This window comes from Ruditapes philippinarum, unplaced genomic scaffold, assembly GCF_026571515.1.
Source record: "Ruditapes philippinarum isolate M1 unplaced genomic scaffold, ASM2657151v2 ctg1724_1_1_1_1, whole genome shotgun sequence".
Classification (NCBI taxonomy): Eukaryota; Metazoa; Mollusca; class Bivalvia; order Venerida; family Veneridae; genus Ruditapes; species Ruditapes philippinarum.
In genome coordinates, this window is record NW_026855323.1 from 57,961 (window position 1) to 84,857 (window position 26,897).

General features: G+C 32.8%; 1 protein-coding gene across 1 annotated transcript; it reads left to right on the plus strand.

Annotated features, from left to right (window-relative positions):
• Window positions 1–25,943, plus strand: LOC132742945 (uncharacterized). The gene is made up of 13 exons (XM_060731439.1): window positions 1–162; window positions 3,597–4,215; window positions 4,697–4,884; window positions 5,759–5,951; window positions 6,824–6,902; window positions 11,003–11,032; window positions 12,588–12,679; window positions 14,085–14,208; window positions 15,733–15,855; window positions 20,063–20,193; window positions 20,812–20,888; window positions 24,957–25,084; window positions 25,804–25,943. The coding sequence occupies exons 2-13, from the start codon at window positions 3,598–3,600 to the stop codon at window positions 25,941–25,943; spliced, it is 1,923 nt and encodes a 640-aa protein (XP_060587422.1). The 5' UTR covers window positions 1–162; window position 3,597.
• Window positions 25,944–26,897: the final 954 nt, after the last annotated feature.

Sequence of the window (26,897 nt, forward strand, 5' to 3'; positions counted from 1 at the left end):
ATCCATTTTTGTTTACATCGGTCACCGGTTCATTTTGTTTAAATATTGAAAGCTTTTTGTTTAGCTATTTGATTGTTTATAAGAGTCCAGTCTATAGTATACTTCAGGGTAGCATTTGAATTACAGTTGAAATTGCTACTTCATCTGTTTATGATAGGAAAGGTATATTTGTTAAATCAATAATTTTTACAAGTTCAGCTTATTAAAATTCATTCTCAAATTTTGTAAATTAAGAAAATTTTGTGTATGTTCAACTGTTCAAAACGTGTCCGCTTTATGCTTATTTGTGATTATGTTGACACCATCTATAATCATAAATTTGCAGAAGTGTCATTAGTTTTGACGCCCATAAGCTGTTTAACTAGTGCATTTTTTATATTTAACTTGATCATTAAATAAAATACAATCAGGGCCAAAACACCATTTTTGGGGAAGGGGCCTCAGCCTTTTTCTTGGGGAAAATATGCATGATTTTTGCATACTTTGGGAAAAGGGGTCTCAAATTTAACACAAAATTTTAACATGTTATTCAAAATAGGAAAGCAAAAAGCACTGGGAAATACTAATAAGGCAGTAATTCAACACCATCATTTAATTTTGTCCAAAATTCTATGGGAAATTTCAAAAGACTGGGGAATTTTAAGGACCAAAGTGGGGAAAAAAGAGGCTATTTTGGTTGGGGAAGCAGCCTATATTCGGCCTCTACAAAGAAGGGTTTTTTGGCCCTGACAATATAAAGTTACTATGACATGTTGTTTATCACTGCAAACCTTTTTTATGTTTGTTAAAAGTTCAAAATCACTTAAGTTTTGTACTTAAGTAAACAGACCGTGGAGGCATCGATTGTTGTTTACAGTCATATGAAATGACGCCTTTTCATTGGGTTGTTATTTTTAAAGGATATTTCACTGTAATGCAATATGTACAGCATAAGAAGTTTTTAAATGAGCAAACCTGTAATGTAACAACATTGTTCAAACTTAAAATCATATTTTATTTCATATAAAACTATCCATTATTTAGGAATGCCATACACCCTGGCAGTGGTCTTAATAGGTGCACCTGGAATGTATTTACCAATAATCTTGATGAATAGCATCTGTTTTTGGCTTTAACAGAGCTGAAAAATATATCTAAAATGAAAGATGTTGTAAAGATATGTGTATGTTGATTTAAAAAATGTTTTTTTTCTTTCTTTTATAAACTTTATATACAATAATTAACCCATTATGAATTTTACTCAGTATCAATTAAAAACCAATTAATGTTTTCAAACAATATAAGCTGTACACCTTATGCTACAGTGAATATTAAGGACACCTGCAAAGTTTTGGTCACATGACACTCATTAAGACATTTTAAAATGGAGGATAGAACAGAAAAGGGCAGGTCAAGATTTTTCAAAGGCTGTATTTGCAAAATTATGGCTTGCATAAGCATCGATTGATTTTGCATTAGTAAAAAGATGAAAAAATGAAGTAAATATAATAAAGGTGAAGTATTTTCAGTGAAATGTCTCTGTCTTTCCACATGTTTTAGTTATACGTTGCAGTGCAGTCAGCAAATTATGACGTCATACGAGGTTGTTTTCACCAATTGTTAGGTCAAAACAAAAATGGCATCAAAATAGATGAGCGTCAAAACACATGACCGGACAATATATCATGTCAAAAATCAAAAATTGAAACACCCAAGCTTTTATCTGTATTAAATCACGCCATGTCATATCTGTCCGGACACATGGTACTGTAGTGTAGATAATTTAGGTAATTATGATACCCTCCTTGACGAGCCCCAGATATAAGTGTCAATATAATCAGAAATAAACAAACTAGCTTGTTAGTTTGGAGAAGAACCTAGCTGTACTGTCTCAAATTTTCAGGTCTCTAGGTTTGAAATTATGAAATCTGTATTAAAAAAATGGTCAAAAAGTGTCCGCTTCATGGTCCCCGACCAGTATCAGTCACCCTTCAATGAGCAATAAATGCATATTTCTTCTATAATTAAGTAATAAAATTTATCTCTACAGTACTTATATAAACAGCAATATATTAATATCTATTTCAAAAACATTAATTGGACGTCAAGAGTGCTATGAGTTTTTTTGTTGATAAAAAGTGACTGAATGATCGACAATTACTGAACAAAGAAAAAAAACCAAATCAGACATTTTTAGGGTCTGTCAGTGTTTGATGGTTTTCAGGCAATTGGAACTTCCTGGGCTATTATCTATGATAACTTTGGAGTTGATATGGGTTGAAAGTAGTTCTACCACAATGTTCCAGATGTAAATAGAAACAGAGAGTGGAATATTAGATAATGTCAAAGGAATTAATATATTTGACCAATCAGATCCAAATGAAGATAAAGTCTATTTCTGTATAATTTCAATTGAAAATATGTCTGACAACCATTTTTGAAATAAATATGCCCACTGATGTACAATAATAAACAAATCTGACCTAATGTGTCAACAGATTGGCATTTTGTACTTTAAGTTTCTACAACCATAATAATAAATATATAAATAATGAACTGTTTGCTTCTGTACCTATGAATTCACCTTTTTTAGGTGGACTTTTACTTGATTACTTGTCAACAACCAGCATGCCCATTCACACAACACAGTGCGTAAATCACCCACAAAATTCTATATGCACGCATAAAAATTGTAAGCAGGGGGTACATGCACGCAAAGTAAAATTGTCAGAAAGAATGTTTGGGATAGCCTAACATGCAGATCAATTAAATGTTGTTGCCATCTACCAATTGTTAGGAGCAGCCTTAACTCGGTCTCAATTGCGTGTCTGCTTTCAAAAAGTCATTTCAGTCTGATTTGTAAATATTTTAGCCACGTCTTGATGACACAGTCATGTACTGTCTTAAGAAAAAATGTTTTAGATATTTACAACTGCCAAAAAGTATTTTTAGTTCACAAATGATCAATAGAAAGTTAGTCACTTAAACTTTTGAACAATTAACTTCAATTGTGAACTTTACAAATGTTATATGAAATAAAAATATAAACAATTGACCTTTTGAAATAAATGTACATAATTTAGGATACACAAAATTTTGGTTATTGATAATAACCGCATGGACTTAACAAAAGATCAGTGATTGTAATGGCTGTTTCATTGCTACCTTAAGGAGTTTGTGTCTGTGTTAGTGGGTAGTAATACTAAGTGAAACAACTCTTCATTAATATCATGTTGACTCAAATGTTCTTGCAAACAAAAACATGTTTAATCTTCTGTATACCCCCAGATTTTGATATGTATCCCCCAATTTAAAATGACAGGGGTACAATGTCATGTACCTTTACATTTGAAATTGAGTGGGCATACTTAACAACTCCCAGCATTAAATTACTATTTGTTTACATGTTTACTTTTTTCGCATAGGTTAGACAGAAATACCGTATCCACTCTGTGTATTCATACTATTGTGTTTGGGATCCTTATTCCGAGAATGACAGAAAGGGCCGAAAAGTTGTGATTGGGTTGTCTGGTTTTGTTGGTCCCCAGTCAGTATTATATGTGTGAATATGTGACTTAAAAGTTGACTTAAAGTTAACAATTTCATTTTCTGTACAGCATGGATGGTACAGTAGAGTTAAGTACAGAGTTTGACAATCTAGATGACACTGGAACAGCCGACCATGATGATATAGATTTTGATCTAAGCACACCTAGAGACCAACCGGCATTTAGTGATATTGAACTTCCCAAAGACATTCAGCCATCCGGTAACCAGAGAGGCAGAATACCAAGTATTGTCATTACCGAACCAAGCTGTGCAAATTTAGTGAGCCTTGGGGAATCTAATAAAGATGTTAATGATGATGAAATTAAATCTAAGGCAAATGTTGACGAATCTGAAGCAAAATCTGGAGAGGAATCTTCAGACATAGTTAAAGAGCAGCCTGATAATCTTTTTGATGATTCTAATGGTAAAAATGAAAACGAACCTGAAAAGTCAGCTTCAGATATCAACAAAAGTCAGGATGAGGAAAGAAATGAGCATCATGAAGATGTTAAACAAGTTGAGGTAACAGATAAATATGAGATAGATGTTACTGGTGACAAAACAGAAGATCTAAACATGTTAAGTGGTGACACAGATGGTTTTAAGCAAGAGAAAAATGTTTCTCAAATGATAGATCAACTGCACAGAACAGGAGCTGATAAGCAAGAAGATGAGGTGGAAAAGGAGGTAAAAAATCTATTTTCATGTAATAGGATCTTATCAGTGAGATATATTCAATATCAAAAAATTATCACACTTGATCTATTGGAATAGAGGTACAGACTATATGATTTAATGATTACCACTTACATTTTTGTACATTATGCCTTTTATGTTTATTCCTTAATTGACAAAAAAAATTAATAAATCATTATTTATGTATATTGCTTTTGTATTAACTCTGTGTTGAAAAAATACAGAAATATAGTAAATTGCAATAACTAATATTTTCATTTAGCACTTTTCTTATAGTAGCATATGAATTTACAACTTGATTCATAACAGGGCAATAATGTCAACCTTCAAACGCAATTCATTCATAAAAGGTATGCCAGAATCAGATGCCATTTAAAACACATGACTTGTATTACAAAGGGGGTGTAAGACATGTTTTATGGCACAAATGTAAACAGTGTATAAGTTACATAGATATAAGTTTTTTTCACAGGTTGATGTGACAGTTAGTCTTGATAATATAATGATGAATGATAAGACTGAAGATGATTCTGACTCTGAGTTTGATTTTGATCTCCCAACTCCAGCCATTAATTCATCTACAGTAAAACCTGTGCAACAGGAATCTACTGTCAAACCTGTACAAACTGGACCACAGGTCAACAAAGGCCAGCCTGAAATGTGAGTGATGAAAATATATTAATGTTTTCCATTTATGTACTTAAATACTACTTATAAGATAACTTTTCTATTTTAGCTGAGCTATTCAAAGAATACAGAGAGCTATTGTACTCACCCAGGTGTCAGTGTCTTTGAGTGCAATGCTCTCTCCAAAACTACTTAAAGGAATGGATTGAAACTTTACACACTTATTTAAGAGCATAAGAGGAGGTCACTGTTCAAGATCCATAACTAAAACATGGATTTTAACAGAATTATGGCCCAATTTGAATTTAGAATATTCTACATTAGCTAACGCTCTTGTTTTACTATCAAGCACTGAGAAAAGTCAGTCAAGTAGTCCTACTGACAGTTCATATTGGTAATATAGTAATAGTCTCAGTATTTTATTTCATGCTCATTTGCTAGGACCATAAGTAGGTATTTGAGATGACAATTTCCAACTAAACTTCATAGATGGATACAATTTAATAGGAGTTGTTCATAAGGAAAGAACAGTATCTCTTCTTCTCACAATTTTTTTAATTAATGCCCTTTATCATTTTTTCATGCTCACTTTCCCTCAAGGTTATAACTCAAAATGTTTTATTGTTTAAGAGCTATCAGTTTGAAACTTCAGAATAGCCCTCATAAACTCGGTTTTGTACTACATGTATTAAGGTTATTGCCCTTTGATATGTATTTTAATGATAAATTATGCAGTAACTTTTCCCCTGCAGGGATTTGACTGTAATTGACTGCTTCTTGTTTTCAGTGTAGTTACAAAAGATAGAGGTTTTTTTACATGGTTACTTAAAGTTTACTGCTGTTCTTACATATAAATATAGCATCGTAAATGAATCCATTATGCATTTATTTGCTGTTTTCATTTCAGGACCATAACTACAGCAACATCACATGATCTCATTACTGGTTCCCCATTACCACAACAAAGTAACATAAGCTCACAGAAGCCGGACCATAACACTGGTTCCCATTCCCCACAGGCTAGCAGTAGTGGAATACAGAAACCAGTAGCCGTTATCAAACCTACATCACAACCAGCACAGGCTCCCTATGTTGTACCGGTATATTTACATTATTTCTTTATTCTTAATATGCTGTAAAAGTGTAATAACATTGGTAGAACGTCATAATACTGATAATAATCATAATAATATATATGCAAAAACTAAAATTGATGGATTAACATAAGGGAATGTTTCCTATATATAAGGACACACACAACTCTTTGTGTTGTGCTAGCTTTTTTACCGACAAGGTTTGTGTGCCTTAAAACGTTACAAAAGTTTACAATGTAGTTGGATTTGTTAAATTTTGATTTGTTTCTCATTCAAACCACAAGGCACATAATTTTCTCCGCTTGAGATGTTTATTTCTTGTAAATTAGAGTCTGCTCACTTAGGTCAATGGGGAGAGCACCTGGTTTGTAATCCAGGGATTGCTGGTTTGATCCTAGGGCGTGTCATAATTTCTCGTGACAATTGATCTCGGACACGAGTTTAATGGTCATTTGTCTCTCACCACTGATTTAGAAATAACATGGTATATATATATATATTAGTAGATGGTTACTTTCCTATAATTACTGGTTAGTTATCAGGAGAACTTAGTCACCATCAAGACATGGCCAAAAAAATCAGCATAAAATCAGAAAAGATAAACAAACATTTTGTATGTAAGCCATTTAGTTAGGTTACCAAGCTAGTTGATGAGCTTCTTAGTCTAAATCAGTAACCAGTTTGTGCCCTATAATTATAATACATGGAGAGGCACTTCAGTCATTTCTGTACAAGTATGGCAGACTGATGATGATGATGATGTAATTAGTTTTATACTTTAATTGAAATGGTAACATATACAAGGGTTTTTCCTATACATTGTACATGTATTATCTTTTTATTGAAATAAGATATATTTTGGTTTGTTTTATTGTCAGCCTCCCCCAGATGAGGGCACACAGCACATGTTAGAGTCAGCACAAGCAGAATGGGACAACGTTACCACTGTACAAGCAGGTATACCTTACTTAAGTTGATTATCAACAGCTTCCACTTGTGTTATATTTTAGTCTAGAGAATGGTAGAGCAGCGGGTGTCCACAAAGCAATGCACCTGTCTATGGTTTTCATTATTGAAATTAGATTTACATGTAAGTTTCTGAGGTGGAGGCAGGAAATAATTTGTACTGTACTTAGGCAGATTAAATTTAAGCTCACAGCATCAAATTTATGTTGTTGGTATTGTTTTTGTTTGAAATTCATTGTGTTGACACATTTATAATGTGGTTAAATTTTTTCATCACATGTGCAATGGAAATTTAGAATTTTATGTTAATCTTTGACCTGCAAGAAAGATCAATTGTTGATTAATTAATAGCTGGTAAATATTACAATTTTCAAATAATGATTAATTAAAGAAGGTAGCATTTTTTTTTAATTGGGAAATCAATAATACAAAGATTAAGAAAATAATAACATTATTGTATTCATATTTTTAACTATGGTATATTTAATCACATATTTATCAATTATACTAAACGAATAGAGGATATTCAAGTTTCTTCTATGAATACAGGATCTATTTTCATTGAGAAAATAAATATTTCACGAGTGGCATATGATAATTTTCATAACACAAGATGAAAATAAATCCTGTATTAATAGAAAAAACTTGAATTTTCTGTTTATAATATACTTTTTAGCTCACCTGACCACGAAGTGGTCAAGGTGAGGGTATTGTGATGGGGCTATGTCCGGCGTGCCTCGTCGTGCGTCGTCAACAATTGGGTTGTTAACAGTCTAGCAGTCACAGTTTTGATTGGATCATCATCAAACTTTGTCAGAATGTTTGTCTCAATGAAATACAGATCGAGTTCGAAGATGGGTTATCTCGGGTCAAAAACTAGGTCACAGGAGCTAAAAATAGAAAAAGCTTGTTAACACTCTAGAGGCTGCAGTTTTCATCCAAATATTCTGGAAATTTGTCAGGAAGGTTGTTTTAATGATATCTAGGTCAAGTTCGAAGATGGGTCATCTCCGATCAAAAACTAGGTCACAGGAGCTAAAAATAGAAAAAGCTTGTTAACACTCTAACAATTGGGTTGTTAACAGTCTAGCAGTCACAGTTTTGATTGGATCATCATCAAACTTTGTCAGAATGTTTGTCTCAATGGAATACAGATCGAGTTCGAAGATGGGTTATCTCAGGTCAAAAACTAGGTCACAGGAGCTAAAAATAGAAAAAGCTTGTGAACACTCTAGAGGCTGCAGTTTTCATCCAAATATTCTGGAAATTTGTCAGGAAGGTTGTTTTAATGATATGTAGGTCAAGTTCGAAGATGGGTCATCTCCGGTCAAAAACTAGGTCACAGGAGCTAAATATAGAAAAAGCTTGTTAACACTCTAGTGGCTGCAGTTTTCATCCAAATATTCTGGAAATTTGTCAGGAAGGTTGTTTCAATGATATCTAGGTCAAGTTCGAAGATGGGTCATCTCCGATCAAAAACGAGGTCACAGGAGGTAAAAATAGAAAAAGGTTGTTAACACATAAGGGGCTGCAGTTTTCATCCAAATATTCTAGAAATTTGTCAGGAAGGTTGTTTAGATGATATCTAAGTTAAGTTCGAAGATGGGTCATCTCCGGTCAAAAACTAGGTCACAGGAGCTAAAAATAGAAAAAGCTTGTTAACACTCTAGAGGCTGCAGTTTTCATCTAAATATTCTGGAAATTTGTCAAGAAGGTTGTTTTGATGATATCTAAGTCAAGTTTGAAGATGGGTCATCTCAGGTCAGAAACTAGGTCACAGGAGCTAAAAATAGAAAAAGCTTGTAAACACTCTAGTGGCTGCAGTATTGATTCAAATATTCTGGAAATTTGTCAGGAAGGTTGTTTTGATGATTTCTGGGTCAAGTTCGAAGATGGGTCATCTCAGGTCAAAAACTAGGTCACAGGAGCTAAAAAAAGAAAAAGCTTGTTTACACTCTAGTGGCTGCAGTTTTGATTCAAATATTCTGGAAATTTGTCAGGAAGGTTGTTTTGATGATTTCTGGGTCAAGTGCTAAGATTGGTCATGTCCGGTCAAAAACTAGGTCACAGGAGCTAAAAATAGAAAAATGTTTTTAACACTCTAGTGGCTGCAGTTTTGATCCAAATTTCCTGGAAATTGGTCAGAAAGGTTGTTTTGATGATTTCTAGGTCAAGTTTGAATATGGGTCGTGTCCGGTCAAAAATTAGGTCACATTGCCCAAATATGGAAAAATCTTCATAACACACTAGAGGTCACATGTTTGACTGAGTTGTCATCAAACTTGGCCATGATGCTTGTTTAAGAAATTGATTGGAGTTTGGCAAGACACCAGTGAAAATACAGAAAATAAGTTTCACTGCAGTGAAAAATAAATTTTTACAGTGAAAGTACAGAAAATAAAAATTCGTATTTATTTCATCAATATTTCTGAATATTTTATTTATAACTTTATTATAACTTTATATGTAATATATGATAATGTATGTATGAAACTGATCTCTTTTGAATCTCTATGGTGATGGTATCTAATCCACTTACAATACTCCTCATTTTAAAACTAGTTTGTGACTTATAGCTGAGTGTTTGTATCTTATATACTTTCTTCAACATCTTAGACCCTCAACTTAGCTCAGTAGGGAGAGCATCAAATTTGTAATTCAGGGCATGCTAAATTTTTAATCCTAGGGGGAGGTGTAATTTCTCTGTGACAATTTATCTCAGACATCGTGTCTAATGGTCATTTGTCTCTCATCACTGATTCAGAAATCATGTGGAATAAGTAACAGGTTACATGTGGAATAAGTAACAGGTTACATGTGGAATAAGTAACATGTTACATGTGGAATAAGTAACAGGTTACATGTGGAATAAGTAACAGGTTACATGTGGAATAAGTAACAGGTTACATGTGGAATAAGTAACAGGTCACATGTGGAATAAGTAACAGGTCACATGTGGAATAAGTAACAGGTCACATGTGGAATAAGTAACAGGTCACATGTGGAATAAGTAACAGGTTACATGTGGAATAAGGAACAGGTTACATGTGGAATAAGGAACAGGTCACATGTGGAATAAGTAACAGGTCACATGTGGAATAAATAACAAGTCACTTGTGGTTACTACAGTTAGTTATCTAGGCAAGTAATTTAGTTGGATTGATGTCAAAGATATGATCAAAAGTATGTGTTAATATTAACGTAAAACTAGAAAAAACCCAACAAGCTAAAACATGGTACTGAAGCTGTTAGGGTAGAGAAATGGTTATTGATGTACAGTCAGTCCCAATGACCATACAGGGATTTATTTAAAGTGGCCTTCAGCTTTTATTTTCTGTTGGAAAAACAATTCTGTGTTGTTTCAAAATAAGTATTTTAGTAATTTTATCTTGGAAAAGTGCAACATATTACTGTTAAGCCTTTTTAAAACAGCCTTCCGAAATGTAGTTATAACACGTCAGTAATGTTTGTTTCTAAAAATAGAAGATAGGGAAAAGAATGTCGACTTTACTAATTTAAATATAGAGAGCAGATCATTAGATTAGATTGCATGGTTATATATTTTTGTTGGCAAATTTCATTTTCTGTCTTAATTCTTTTGATTTAAAAATTATTTTAAACAATTTCTCTAAAAAAAACATATTTAACCTTTAAAAAAACTGAAGGTGGCTTTAAACTTGTTGTACAGAATGTGAATCTGTGTAGGGAGAACATTAATTGCATTTACAACCAACTAATGTATGCAATTTAAGTACAAATTTATACCGATTAAACAAATAATTGTGTGTTTGCAGAAACAATCCAAAAGGCGACCAATCAAACAATTGTTAAATGAAACCAAAAATTAATAATAGTAATAATCGTCAATTACAAATAGAGGAAATATAAAAAACTTTTCAAAAAAATGTTGCTTTTTTTAAACAACACAATAGCTAAATCAATGTTTTGTTTTAGTCACTATTGAATGCACACTCTGGTAGTTAGGTTTGACAATGGTATTGTTTTACATTTATTTGATCATCTTGGAGTAATACATGTATCAGTATGTGGTTAAATGCTGCACAGTGTTTTATTTTTGTATATTTTCACAGGGTATAAGGAAACAGATGTCACTGTTAAAGGTACTTTCACATTTTGTTTTTGTAACATTTTTTATGTGTGTTTTTTTTATGTGTGTGTTTTTTTTTGTTTTTTTTTTAGTGAATTGACTTTCATAGGACAAAATCAACTGTTGTAATGATGTTATGGATGGTTATGTACATGCTGTGCTATGCATGGTTAATACATACATCACCTAGGAACCCACATCTCACATCTTTGTTTTACTAATGATTGTTTTTCTTGATAATCTTTGTGCCAGATTTTCAAATATTAACAAATGGTGAACCTTTAATCCTAAGTTATATTGTTAATTATCATTGAATCATTGAAAAATTATATAATTACAGGCCTTATCTCCTTTTTGTCTCTAAATACTTACCTTATTTTATACTAAAAAAATGTTTTATATTTTCTACCTAAAACTATTTAATCTTGTTAATATAACACTATGTTTAACTTTGCTATACAAAGTATGGAATGGCTACCTTACTCATTTGGTACCTAGTTGGCCCTATGACAGGCACTCAACTGAGGTTTTTGAAATGATGGGACTGGAAATAATTTTCCAAGATTAATCATGTTCCATTTGATGTATAAATAAACTGCATGCAAAATTTCAAATCATGCACTGACTCGGTTTTTCCAGAATGATTATTCTGATTGTGAAAAATTACCCCTAATTTGCTAGAGTGTTGCAATGATTATCTCTCAAATAGGGCTAAGAGAAGCACAAAAAATATGATTTTCAAAATATTTTTGAGAAAAATTGCTAACTTTCATGAAAATTTTGAACATGTAAATATATATTGTGAAATGAACAGAACAAGTAATTTACACATTGCAAACTGAGCACTTACAATCCAAGCAAAACATCGTAATATACCAAAATGAGGTCAAAGTATGCAGAAATTAGCCCTTACTGTGTTACTTGATCATGCAGTAGAAATATGGCGATACATACGGCAAAATGGTAATTAATGGCTCATATGGTAAATTATTACTTCAATTTCAAATATTATTACTTTCCTTAAAATATGAGTACATTTTTCAAGTTTAATATTCTTGAAATAATTTGGCTCATCTGGAGGCATGCAGCTTTAATTATCTTTTACATATCTTTCTGTTTCAAGTGCCCCATGCAGCTATATACAAATTTCAAATTTTATGTCTTTACGATTTTGGACCTTGGTGGAGTTTCTTTATAAAAAACTTGTTTGTTTTACTTATAATCTTAAAGAACAATCAAGTGTGGTGTTCAGCTAGCAGATCTGATATCATTATTGATTTATGATTTACCTAAAATAAGAATAATAATTTTATTATTTATTAACTCTTTTTCTCTCATGACTGTAGAATAGTCAATTAATTATTATTCTTGTAACATCAGTCTATACACAATTACATGTATATATAATTAACATTACTTCGTTACAATTTACCCCATTTATACTGTGTCTTTTCTAAATGATCTTGTAACTATAATACTTAATCTCTAACTTATATAATGCTTTATAAGGTAATAAATGTAATCACTATGTCTTTTTTGTTGATATCTTAATTGATGACATATTATAGGGGTTGAGCCTACAGTGGTCCAAACTGTAAAACCTATGACAAGCCAGGAGCTGCTGCAAATAATCAAGCGGGAGGATTTCTCTCAAGTCAGGGTATGTTTGATTTATTAAAAAGTTAAATGTAAATCAAAGGTTAAACCTTACTCTGCCTTAACTCAAATGGATTTAGCCCTTAGCCTCTGGGGCAACACGTTCTAAATATATACATGTGACCAGTGCATACTTAAAGATTGTTTAGCCCTCATAGATCATAGTCTGCTCTTTTAATGCTAATCAGCCAGTACATAATTTGACCTTGTGAATAACTTTTGAAAATTTTAAGGAAAAAGATTCTATAGCTGGACACTAGGGTTACAATCTTGCTGCCATTCCCAAACTCATTCACATTCATAAATTTGGGGAAATCAAACTGATCAAGTTAATAGTTTTTTTGTTTTTGTTTTTTTTAATGCGTTTATTTAAGGTCGCCGCCGGAAAGCCCATATGGGCGACCGTACACTCAAGTCGGGTCATCCTAGAGCGTCCCGCTGAGATTTTTCGTCGATTTTTTTCCAGCTTTATTGGTGGAGGAAGACCCCAGGTGCCCCTCCGGGCATAATTTCAGGCACGAGCGGGCACCTGGGTAGAACCACCGACCTTCCGTAAGCCAGCTGGATGGCTTCCTCACATGAAAGATTTCGACCCGAGTGAGGATCGAACCTACAGTGGTGAGGGACCTGTGATCTCAAGTCAGCGACTTTAACCACTCGGCCACGGAGGCCCCCTAATAGTTTTGTAGCCTTTGATGTCAGTTTTATCCCACTGTTACTGTTTATTTGCTCCCTCGTATAAATCAGATAGCCCAGTGTTCCGATGCTCTTTCCCTTTTGCATCATAGGAAGAAATAAAAACACACATTCCCTGTTGTCACAATATTAAACCCTAGAAAAAAATAACCAAGGAATGAGCATTTTGTTTGTTTGTTTGATTTGGTTTTACGTCACACTGACACAGTATAGATGAACGAGCATCTTAATGTGATATTTCTATCGCTATCCCTTTCTCTGTAGTCACAATATTAAGTCAACCCCAGAAAAAATGTCTTACACTTGAAATTTATGGGAGTTTATTGTAATTTTGTAAAAGTGATCATAATGATTCTATATTTGGCAATGATTTTCTATGAATAATTAGTTTCTTTAAAGATATCTTCACAAAGCAATTTATTTTTAATTCGTATTTTATCTAAGGTTTTGTCTTAGCCCAGTTTCGAAACTGGTAACCGGGTTTTTTCACAAAGAATATTTTTTTGTGGGTTCTAAAATTTGTAGACTTATTATTTTTCCAAAGGTAAAATGTAAAAATATTGATGCAAAATAATTTTGCAGCAGATGAAGTGAAATTTTGTTGAATCTTAAATCAGTGAACTGACATATCCACAAGAACCACGAAAATTAGTACCCCACAAATAATAATGATTTTGCAGTAATTGTAATTATTTTATGTGTATATCATACAGGCTAGTATAAAACCAGTAGTAGAGAGACATGGATTATCTGCCTTTGTAAATTATCTGTTTGGACCTCCAAAGTTACATCCAAATCTTCTCGATGAGAGAGACAGAGTCTTTTGTCTTGCAGCTTGTAAGTTGATAGAAATATATTCTTGAAAATTAGCAAAAGTTTTATTTAAAGGGGAAGATAGAGGTGTTAATATGCTGTTAGATGTTTTCACCTTGGTGCAGTACATGTATTGGGTTAACTCTAACTTATTGTTTCAAAATAGGAGTTAACCCATTCCTGCATATAGGTGACTTGTCTATAGTATGAAGTTAATATTCAGTTATTTCGTCATTCATTAACCTCAGAAACTCGTTTGATATAACCATGTCTGCCCACTTAGTATAGGTTAAAGTTTATTAGTACTGATTAACAAAATTAAATTGGTCACGCTAAATTGGTCCGTGCGCCCTATTTAATTTTGTTAATATATACTAATGAATTTTAACCAGCTTAGTGTTTAAAACTATTTTTATAAACAGTTTATTTACTAGACTGATTAACAGTTTGCTGAATTACCAAAGTAAATGTGTTACGATTCATTTGAAATACTGCAGTCATATGTCAATGGACAAAAAATAATTTCAAACTCTAAGCTTAATAGAGGGAGAGAATTGGATATTGTTTAAATCAGGGTATAAACCAGAAAAACAAACAAGTTACATCACCATCCTAATATAAGGTCATTTTATGACTTTATATAGAAAATTTAATACTGTATTAATCAGTCAGGCATTTCAAATTTACTTTGGATAACAAATCTGTCAATATGATCAGTGGCACACATTTTTAAAAAGTAGGAAAATGAGACTAACTTGTGATGAAATTTAAACATCTTGTGTTACATTCGAAACATGCAGTTAAGACTAATAAAAATGTTAGAGCACCACAATATACAGGACAATTTGATTGAATGATTAAATGCTTAAAATCTAGCCTTTTTGTCCTCCAAAATGCACTTTTTAAAGCTGTCTACCAACTTATATACAAAAATATTATTTCCCTGCCTACCCGCCTACCGCATCACATTCACCATACTACAGTCTTCGAAATTAACATTTTGAAGTTACTGGCCATTCGGGCCAGTAACATTTGAGAAGTTACTGGCCCAAAACCAACCAAGCGTCTAGAGGTACTGCTCCAACACTGTAATGAGTTTAATCCAAAATTAACAAATTTTCTATTTGTTTTAAGATTTTTCATGAATTATGATGATTTTTGCATGCCTTCTTCATCATGGTGTCATTGAATTATGTCATCACAATATTTCAATTGAAAAAAAGTTCTATAGAATTTCTCATATTATGTAACAATGGGCAAATATTGATTGGTTTCCAGTATTTTATTTACAATTGATCAATTTTGGAGGAAGCTATCATACATTTAATAAGATATGTTATATGCTATCAATCGTTATTCCAATTCCGTTTGGCTACAGTGAAATTATCAAAATTAAATTTCTTGGTGAAATTATCAAATATAAAAATTCACTGTCTACTATAGAGGATGTAATAAAGTGTGATTATTAACAATATAATGTTTAAGTCTTCATACTTATATATTATATTACCACAGTAATGTATAAATGACAATTATTTTTGTTTACAGCACAGTTGAACAATGAAAACAGTGCTCATATGAGGACATTACAAACTATATACAGGTGTTTAACAGGGTCTAAGTTTGATTGTCCAAGGATTGGTGGTCACTGGGAGGAAATTGGTTTCCAAGGTAAATTGCTGGAGTTGTTGACTGTATTGTGAAATAAACCCTTACCATGTAAGTATTGAAATCAATTACCCTTTGCCACCGGTACAGAGCCGGGCCAGCCTGCACATCCGTGTAGTCTGACCTCTATCTACAATACTGGATGATTTTTTATCTAGATATGTCCAATAAATGATAATAGACAGTTCCATTAAAGTGATATTATGCCCTTCAAAGTGAAAAATGGTCAGTGAACAGGTAAAAATAACTCGAGATTTTGCGAGATTTTGCCATAGTTGTGTTCATTGTTTAGGAAATAGATATCAATTCTGAGTGCATTGTTGTAGAATAATGCACGGTTTGAGTTCAAATGCGTAGTAATATAATCACGAAGGCCGATAGGCCTGAGTGATTAATTACAAAGCATTTGAACGAAAAACGTGCATTATTATACAATAATGCACGAAGAATTAATATCTATTTCCATTCTAACACGTCAAGAAAAAATATAATTATTATTATAAAGTTGGACTTTATGCTTGGTGGTTAAATTTGTTTTCGCCTCAGAGTTTCCAATAGAAATGTTCTTTAAAGGCCGTTCCAGTGGGTTGAAAAAAACTGTCGTTAAATCTACCGTGTGTAGAAACATTTTGACAATAACGAATTTTGAAAACGTTGATAAAACTTTGTTTATTTATTTTATTTCAGTCTATAATTTTCCAAGCGAAATACAAATTATTAAAAGTGAAATAAATGTAAAACTTTACTCGTCTGCGACATTAAAATAGCGTACTTGATTTTGATTGTTTTGCACGTGCTGTTTGGCGCTACATTGTGACGTCACGTAAACAACACTTTAAACGTCTGTACAGCGTTAACGACTGAATTAAAGATATTGGTGTTCGGATTTATTTTCTTAGTTAGACCATTTTTAGCTCACCTGTCACAAAGTGACAGGGTGAGCTTTTGTGATCGCTTTTCGTCCCGCGTCCGTCCGTCCGTCGTCCGTCCGTAACCTTTTGCTTTAAATGACATCTCCTCATAAACCACTGAGCCAATTTCATCCAAACTTCACAGGAATGTTCCTTTGGTGGTCACCTTTAAAAATTGTTCAAAGAATTTAATTCCATTCAGAACTCTGGTTGCCATGGCAACCAAAAGAAAAATCTTTAAATATCTTCTTTTAAACAACCCTAAGAGCTAGAGCTTAGATATTTGGCATGAAACATCTTCTAATGAGTGTCTACCAAGTTTGTTCAAATAAAAGCCCTGGGGTCAAAATTGGCCCCGCCCCAGGGGGTCATTGATTTTCCCTATATGCATATAGTAAAAACTTAAAAAATCTTCTTTTAAAGAACCCAAAGAGCTAGAGCTAAGATATTTAGCATGAAACATCTTCTAATGAGTGTCTACCAAGTTTGTTCAAATAAAAACCCTGGGGTCAAAATTGGCCCCGCCCCAGGGGGTCATTGATTTTCCCTATATGCATATAGTAAAAACTTAAAAAATCTTCTTTTAAAGAACCCAAAGAGCTAGAGCTAAGATATTTAGCATGAAACATCTTCTAATGAGTGTCTACCAAGTTTGTTCAAATAAAAACCCTGGGGTCAAAATTGGCCCCGCCCCAGGGGGTCATTGATTTTCCCTATATGCATATAGTAAAAACTTAAAAAATCTTCTTTTAAAGAACCCAAAGAGCTAGAGCTAAGATATTTAGCATGAAACATGTTCTAATGGGTGTCTACCAAGTTTGTTCAAATAAAAGCCCTGGGGTCAAAATTGGCCCTGCCCCGGGGGGTCATTGATTTTCCCTATATGCATATAGTAAAAACTTAAAAAATCTTCTTTTAAAGAACCCAAAGAGCTAGAGCTAAGATATTTAGCATGAAACATCTTCTAGTGAGTGTCTACCAAGTTTGTTCAAATAAAAGCCCTGGGGTCAAAATTGGCCCTGCCCCGGGGGGTCATTGATTTTCCCTATATGCATATAGTAAAAACTTAAAAAATCTTCTTTTAAAGAACTGTAAGAGCTAGAGCTTAGATATTTGGCATGAAACATCTTCTAGTGAATGTCTACCAAGTTTGTTGAAATAAAAACCCTTGGGTCAAAATTGGCCCTGTACCAGGGGGTCATTGATTTTCCCTATATGCATATAGTAAAAACTTAAAAAAATCTTCTTTTAAAGAACCTTAGGAGCTAGAGCTAAGATATTTGGCATGAAACATCTTCTAGTGAATGTCTATCAAGTTTGTTGAAATAAAAGCCCTTGGGTCAAAATTGGCCCCGCCCCAGGGGGTCATTGATTTTCCCTATATGCATATAGTAAAAACTTAAAAAATCTTCTTTTAAAGAACCCAAAGAGCTAGAGCTAAGATATTTAGCATGAAACATGTTCTAATGGGTGTCTACCAAGTATGTTCAAATAAAAGCCCTGGGGTCAAAACTGGCCCGCCCCGGGGGTCATTGATTTTCCTTATATGTGTATAGCAAAAACCTAAAAATCTTCTTTGAAAAAACCCAAATAGCTAGAGTTTAGATATTAAGCATAAAACATCTTTAAGTAAATATCTACAAAGTTTGTTCAAATAAAAGCCCGGGGGTCAAAACTGGCACTGCCCCAGGGGTGTCATTGTTTTTAACTATATGTGTATAGTAAAAACTTAAAAAATCTTCTTTTAAAAAACCCAATGAGCTAGAACTTAGATGTTTAGCATGAAACATCTTCTTATGGGTATCTACCAAGTTTGTTCAAATAAACAAATAAAAGCCCTTGGGTAAAAATTGGCCTGGGGGGGGGGGGCTATATACAGGTGAGCGACCTAAGGGCCATCATGGCCCTCTTGTCTTTCATTCTAGATAGTTTTCACAACAAAATTCGACAAAAAATTGTTTTTATTTATCAGATTTTTCAAACAAAATGGCGCCCTCAATGTGAAAATACACAGGGAGATAATAAGAACGGCGAGTGCATTGTTGTAGAATAATGCACGCTTCGGGCCTTCTTTGTTTATATAGAAAAAATTCCGATAGTGTTAGAATTTATATTTAACAACAAAAAAATAATCAATAATCCATGTGACCTACTGATTTTTCTACAAATATTGTTCAGAATGTGTAATTTAAGCTCATTTCTTAAAATGAATGGGACAGACATTTTATAATTCAGGTAGTTCTTATGAAAATTATAAACATTTTTCTTTATCAATTATTGGTCAGTCAGCATTATTATTGTTAATTTTTTGAAATATATTACTACTTCAACTCAATTTGTCAGTGAAAAAATGAGCATGATATCACTTTAAAGATATACTATGCTCATCCTTGAGTAAAATATTTTTTATCACAGAAGTCTATTGAAATCTATGAAATTCTTACTGAATATGTCTAATTTGAATAAAAGAAAAAATAAACTCTGTATGGGAAGCTCAGCTTTCCCTATAACAGGTCAAGTAAAGTTGGTCTTTTCTTAATGACACTATATATTCATATTATATATATATACTGTGACCACCTATAGTGTGTATTCAAACCACTTGCCCCTCACCGCTGTGGGTTCAAATCCCGGCAGGGACTTGAGATTCATTCATGTGAGAAAGCTATCCAGCTTGCTTACAGAACGTTGTTGGTTCTTCTGAGGCACCCACTTGTACCTGAAATAATGCATGGAGGGGCACCTGAGGTCTTCCTCCACCAGTAAAGCTGGAATGTCGCAATATGACCTATACTGTGTCGATGTGATGTAAAATCCAATCAAACAAACAAACAAACCTATAGTGTGTAGAAAATTAAACATAACATATGTACTTTGTGTGAAGAAACCTGCTTATTTTATATTTACAAAGAGACTAAATTGTAGCAATTATCAATATTTTCTAATATCAAATTTGAGCAAAGTATACATGTATCTTTAATGGAAGCTGGACAAGTCAATTAAATGAATTCAGCAGACTTAACTTCTTAACATCTCAGTCACAGATTTTATGTATAAATGCTATTGGTTGGATTTACAAAGAAATAAAAAAATCTTTATATTTTTACTCATATTTTCTATAACAGTTCATACAGAATTTTTCATTCTTCAAAATTAAATATATACAAGTAGGTGCGTGCTTTATTTTTTTAAAGAAGTGAGGATACATGCTACTTTATTATTTCTATGTATGCTATTAAGCTATTTTTATCATACAATATGCCTCTATTTTGATGGTTTATTTTTCATTTAATTACTAGGTACTGATCCAGCAACAGATTTACGAGGCGCTGGAATTCTTGGTGTTGTAAATTTATTACACATATTAAAAGATGGTAAAGTACATCAACTTGCAAGTGATATTTACAGGCTGTCATTACATCCTACACAGGTAATTATAATCTCATAATTATTATTATGTAGTTATATTGAGAATGAAATAGGTTGTTTGTGACAAAACCTTGTACAACTCGTAACTATAGAGAATGACGTTACCTTAGGTTTTCAATTTGTGGGTCAACGGCCCCTTTGTTAAGGTTCTTTTTGTAACAAACATACCTTTCTTATAGCAAAAATAACTTTTATCTTATGAATCTTTGATTACAGCCTGTGTTATTTAATATCAAATGAAAAAATAAAAATACAGTGCTATATATTTACAATTTATTTCATTGTCACTTAGCATGTATATATATATATATACATGTATTTGCAATGTATTTATTCATGGAAGCATTCTATACATTAGACCGCCTCTGTGGTCGAGGGGTTAGAGTCGATGACTTCTAATCCACTTACCTCTCTGGCGTGGGTTCGATCCCCGGGAGATGCTTTGGAAGTTTAGCGCGAAGGAAGGTAGTCTAGTACTGGTGTAACTCACCAGGAACCATGGTTAGGAAACTACCCGCCTTTATGACTGAAATACTGTTGGTAAAAGGCTAAAAAAATGAAACAAACAAAATTCTATACATTAACATAACTACCAGAAAATCCCCGTTTCTTGTTTCAGAATTTTCCATTTTGTGTAATGGGTATAAATTTATCAAGGATAACACTTCAAGTTCTCAGAGAGGGTTTACTCAACAAGTAAGTGAATCTGAAAAGTCAATATTTGTATTTTTTAGGATGTATGCAATGCAAAAGGTTTGTAATGAAAAATTAAATCTGTGATGTTTTAAATCTTGCATTGGTTATTCTTAACATACCTTTTCTAATAAACACGCCTCCCCTTTTAATTATACTCCAGTGAATTATTAAACAAAAACAATAAAACTTTCTTTTTATTTTCATGATATAATGCCTGAAATAATGCACGGAAGGGCACCTGAGGTCTTCCTCCACCAGTAAGCTGGAACGTCGCGATATGACCTTATACTGTGTTGATGTGACATAAAACCCAAAACAAACAAACAAAAAACAACAATGTTTTTGACCTTTAATAAATGCCCCTTTTTGGAAAATGTTATGCCACTGGGGGCATTTATTAGAGAAAATATGGTATATTATACTTACCTCAATCAAGTAATAAAATTTTAATAGATTTCATATTTGTTGTTTTTTTTGTTTTGTTTTTTTGTGATGTAAATATCATGTGTATTTTATTTTACTTTCTGATCATCCTGACATTTGCAGATCTAGCCTGTCTTTTCTATAGAAGGAGTGTCAGAACTGTCATACACTCTTAAATAATTTGCTATTTCTAGCTCCTATTTAAAGGAAGATTAATTGAAATGTCATGTGCACAAAGACTTATTTAAATGAATTTCCTCTTGGTTTTTTGTTGTTTTTTTTTTCTTCACATCTTACTTAAAAAAAGACCTTGTTGAAATTTTAATGGTAAATGCTAGCCATATTGTCATATTTTCACCAAGTTTATGTTCACTCAGACATTAAACTGAATTTTTTTCCTGATGATATTTTACACTGTTAAAGTTTTGTTTTAGAGGTTGTTTATTTATTGATTTTATAAGCTCTGAAGACCAGTAACAGATTTTTCCTTTAAAGTATACATGTATTAATGTTTTATTGTTGTTATTTTTTTATTTGCTTTTTTAAAGATAAACTGCTTTTGGGAAGAGTTTTTACAATTTTTTTTTCAATTTTCTCAATATCAATTTACTCTAGGCATATTTGGTAGGCATTTTAAGATTTTAAATATGAAGGTATATTGATTGGTTACTATAGAAATGTCCTTAATGTAATATTTTCCAGTTTTCTTACCTTTACCCATAGTTATGGGTACTTTGGGAGACATATTGTGTTTGCCTTTGGCGTCTGTCCGTCCGCAGTACGCTTGTCCGGCCTTTACAGGTCAAACTACTGGTGGGATTTCAACCAAATTTTACAGGAGTGATCAGTACCATCCCTAGTTTTGCACATCACCGGCATGTTACGCTTCGCATCACAAAATGGCTGCATAGCTAAAAATAGAACAATCTTGTCCTGCCTTCACAGGTCAAATTTCTGATAGGATTTCAACTAAACTTTACAGGAGTGGTTAGTACCATCCCTAGTTGTGCACAATACTGGCACTTTCCACTTCGCTGCACAAAATGGCCACCAGAGCTAAAAATAGAAAAATCTTGTCCAGCCTTCACAGGTCAAATTACTAGTGGGATATAAACCAAACTTTACAGAAGTGATCAGTACCATCCCTAGTTGTGCACATTACCGGCATGTGCTGGACAAAATAGCCACCAGAGCTAAAAATAGAAAAATCTTTTCCAGCCTTCACAGGTCAAACTACTGGTGGGATTTCAACCAATATTTAATGAGTGATTATCAAGTACCAACCCTAGTTGTGCACATCACGGGCACATTCTGCTTTGCTGCACAAAATGGCCGCCAGAGCTAAAATGGGAAAATCTTGTCTGGCTTTCACAGGTCATGCATATAATGGAAGCCAGAGCTATAAATAGAAAAAACATTTTTATGCTTTCACAGGTCAAGCTACTGGTGGGATTTCAATGAAACTTCACATGAGTGACCATACATAGTTTTGGGAGACATATGTTTTTGTGACAAAAACGTTACCCTTCTAGTTTTAGCATTAATTTTTACTACATCATTTATCTTTGTGACATTATTTGCGTGTTTAATGAACAGCTGAGCATGGGAGCGGTGGCTTAGAAGTTAAGGTGTCTGTCTCTCAACCCAGGGATCATGGGTTTGAGGTCTAATCAGGTCATGGCCATGTTTCTTCATATGACACCAATTAGTACTGGTTGTTTCCAGGAAGTGGACTTGAAAGTTATTATATAAGTCGCAAGAACTTTTTACACAACCAAGCTTAGATAAATATGTTCAGACCAAACCAAGCTGAGTATGTTATGGTGGGGACATAACTTGTTTACTGAGTTATCATCCTTAGAATGTTACTGAAGTACCATTTAAAAATAGTTTATCAAACTATGGAAAATATCACTTTTCTCCATTAAAGGGACTTTAACTGAGGTTTTTAGACATGATGAGTCTGAAAATAAATTTTTAAGTTAATGTTCCATTTGATGTAAATTTAGACCAATAACTTGTGTGCAAAATTAAAGTTATTAGCTTACTCCATATTTCTGACATAATTTATTTTAATTGTGAAAAATGACCCAAAGTTATTTCTAAGTATATTTCTTAATGTTTTTTTTGCACAACTTTCAGTTTTAAAGCCCCAGCTGATTTTTGTAAAAAGTTAATGATTTTAGGCTTTTGGACCTTTAAGTGGAGTTCCTTTAAGAATTTTAAGCATTTGTGTTTATTATCCCCCGCCGAAAAATTTCGGCGGAGGATATAGAAATAGTCTCCTTCCGTTCGTCCGACCTTCCGTCCGTCCGTCCTTCCGTCCGACATTTTTGTCCGGAGCATATCTCTAAAAGTATTTGAGTTATCAACTTGAAACTTCATAGGTGGATAGACCTCATTGAGGAGGAGTGCAGTGCACAAGAATGATAACTCTACCTTGCATGATTTTTGAGTTATTGCCCTTTGTTATTTTTCAAAAATTGATTTTTGTCCAGAGCATAACTCCAAAAGCCTATGAGATATTAACATGAAACTTCATAGGTGCATAGATCTCACTCAGGAGGTGTGCAGTGCACAAGAATGATAACTCTACCTTTCATAATTTTTGAGTTATTGCCCTTTGTTCTTTTTCATACCTAATTTTTCACCTGAGTGGAGCATAACTCAAAAAGTGTTTGAGATATCAACATGAAATGTCATAGGTGGATAGATCTTATTGAGGAGGAATGTTGTGCCAAGAATGATAACTCTTCCCTATACAATTTTTGAGTTATTGCCCTTTTTTTTCATGCTGTTTTGTCCAGAGCTTATCTCAAAAAGTATTTGAGGTATGAACTTGAAACTTCAGATGTGGATGGATCTCATTGAGGAGGAGTGCAGTGCTTAAGAATGATAACTCTACCCTGCATTATTTTTGAGTTATTGCCCTTTGTTATTTTTCAAAATTAATTTTTGTCCAGAGCATAACTCAAAAAGCCTTTGAGATATCAAAATGAAACTTCATAGGTGCATAGATGTCACTCAGGAGGTGTGCACTGCACAAGAATGATAACTCTACCTTTTATAATTTTTGAGTTATTGCCCTTTGTTCTTTTTCATACTTAATTTTTCAATTCAATTTTTTTCTCAAAAAGTATTTTAGGTATCAACTTGAAACTTCATAGGTGGATAGATTTTACTGAGGAGGGATGCAGCACACAAGAATGATAACCTACCCTGCATTATTTTTCAGTAATTGCCCTTTGTTATTTTCAGCCATCAGTATTCACATAAGTTTCAAATCTGTAATCACTATAGCCATCAGTTTTCATTACCAAAAGACCTCTTAAAATGGAATTATTCCGCTCTACTACATATACATTCTTCCAATGAGCAAACACATTCGGCGGGGGATGGCCATGTTGACATGGCTCTTGCTCTTTTTGGATAAATAGCATAGTTGTCTGTACAAAGTTTGCCAAAGGGGACTTTGTGCTGTTCCCTCTTAAAGGAAAAATACCAACATAATTCTTTCATACAGGAATTTTAGAGTCATGAATTTTCAAGTAGCTGTATTAAGTTTTTAAGACTATTTTCTTTTTCTTTATTTTTGATTCAAGACAATGAACCTATTTTTCTTAAATGCTTTTTTTTGTTTTCAAGGGAATGCAATAGACGTCATGAAGTTGTTTGTGTTGTCAATGATTTCTATGCAGGCCTTTATCTACATTTATACCAGATTTGGAAAGGACAGGGTAAAACTATATCAGACTCAGGCTTTGTTATCAAAGGTAAGACTATAAAAAAATAGTTTTAAGTTTTCATTGTGAGCCGTTAACCTTCCGGTCCTTCCTGATAAATTGTAATGGACTAGTCATGTTGTTAATTTAGGACTGTCCATTTTTATATGAGGGGTTTGGGACACCAAACTATGTTCTCAAAATGCAGACATTTTCAAATGGATCAAATTTGTATTGTTGTGGGCAAGGGGCTGTACTCTTAGTGTCTGAAAGGATGGATGGACCCTTATTACGCATAGAGTACTCTTGTTGTGGGCACGACATTATCATGCTTGCATTTTAATGGTTGTTTATGGAGTTAGTTTTTCCAAAAAAATGTTAGAAGAGGCTTAACATACACTTCAATTTTAACATATAAGGTTTAAAAATTAAGTATAATACTACTCATTTCATAATAAACTTTGCGGTAAAGTTTGAATTATAAGAACAACTATACTTACCATACAAATGTTTTAATTGTATCAATCTATACAGGGTTGAATTATAGACTATATCTCTAAAAATTGAAAAAAAAAACTTAGAGAAAGAAATTCAAATCTATTTAAAAGTTTGTAAAGAACAGGGTTTTCATTATATAACTTACCTTTATGATTTATATTTTTTAAATTACATCATTCTTTTTTCATTGAATTTTCATTTTCGTTTTTTGAATTATGTATGTTTTTATATTTTTTAATATTTTTATTTCATATCAATATATGAAACGAAAGCTAAGAAATCCCCTAAGAGATTGTTCAGGAAAAATGCGATAAATTTGAACAAGAAGACAGTTGTGATAGCTACAAGTCCCATTGACATAGGGGGAGACAACTTTGTCAATGTCTTGATGAGGAAAATGCCCATCCATTAATTTACGTTGAAAAGTTTGAATTTTTTCATATTCACTATACAAGTTCGAAAAGGGAAGCTTCACCTTTTAAAACTTCTGAATATTTTTGGGTCCAGGGAATTCTCTTTACAATGCTTTGTCCCAAATGATGACCAGACATTCAAATGATAAAATATCTAATATTTTTAAGGTATATTTTTCCCAAAATATCTTTTGAAAAAAATTTTTTTGCAGGAAAAATTCATTTTCTTTCCGGGCCCAAAGGGCATGTTTTTATGCATTTTTTCTTTTTGATATTTTGTTGCAGGTATTTCTTCTCTTTTAAATTTCTCTAAGAAGTTTTTTTTCTTGATTTTAATTACTGTAATTAGAGGGGAGATTTTATTTGTATCAAGGAACCCGGTAAATTCTAAAATTTGTGTTAATTATAGAAAACAAAATCAAAACTTATAAAAATTCTTTTATGTCACCTTTATTTTTTAAGGGGTTAAAAGAACTGATTTTTTTTAAAATAGTTTATGTAAAGTGAATATTGATCAAACCAAATACATGTAAAGCTTGACACTTAGTATGTTAGCATTCATCTGTAGCTGTTGTATAGAAATTAGAAACATTCTCCAGTCCCTGTCGGCTCCCCTGAAGTTTCTTATTTCTGTAGAACAGCACAGGTGAACACTAACATATACTTAGATAAGTCTATATGATGATGTTTATAACAGGCAGAAGAAAACAAAATGGATATGGAAGGATATTTATTTACTTCATTAAAAAGAGGATTTGCTTGATATTAAAAATAACATTTATTGGATATTCTTGCTAATATATATTTGTATATATTTAGTTTATTTATTTATATTTTGTTATGAGTCAATAAAGATACATGTACTAATAAAATGATTTATTATCTAAATGTTAGCACATAGGGTAGATTACTATCTATTTTTGTTTCTCTGTGATTAACTGTTACAAACAATT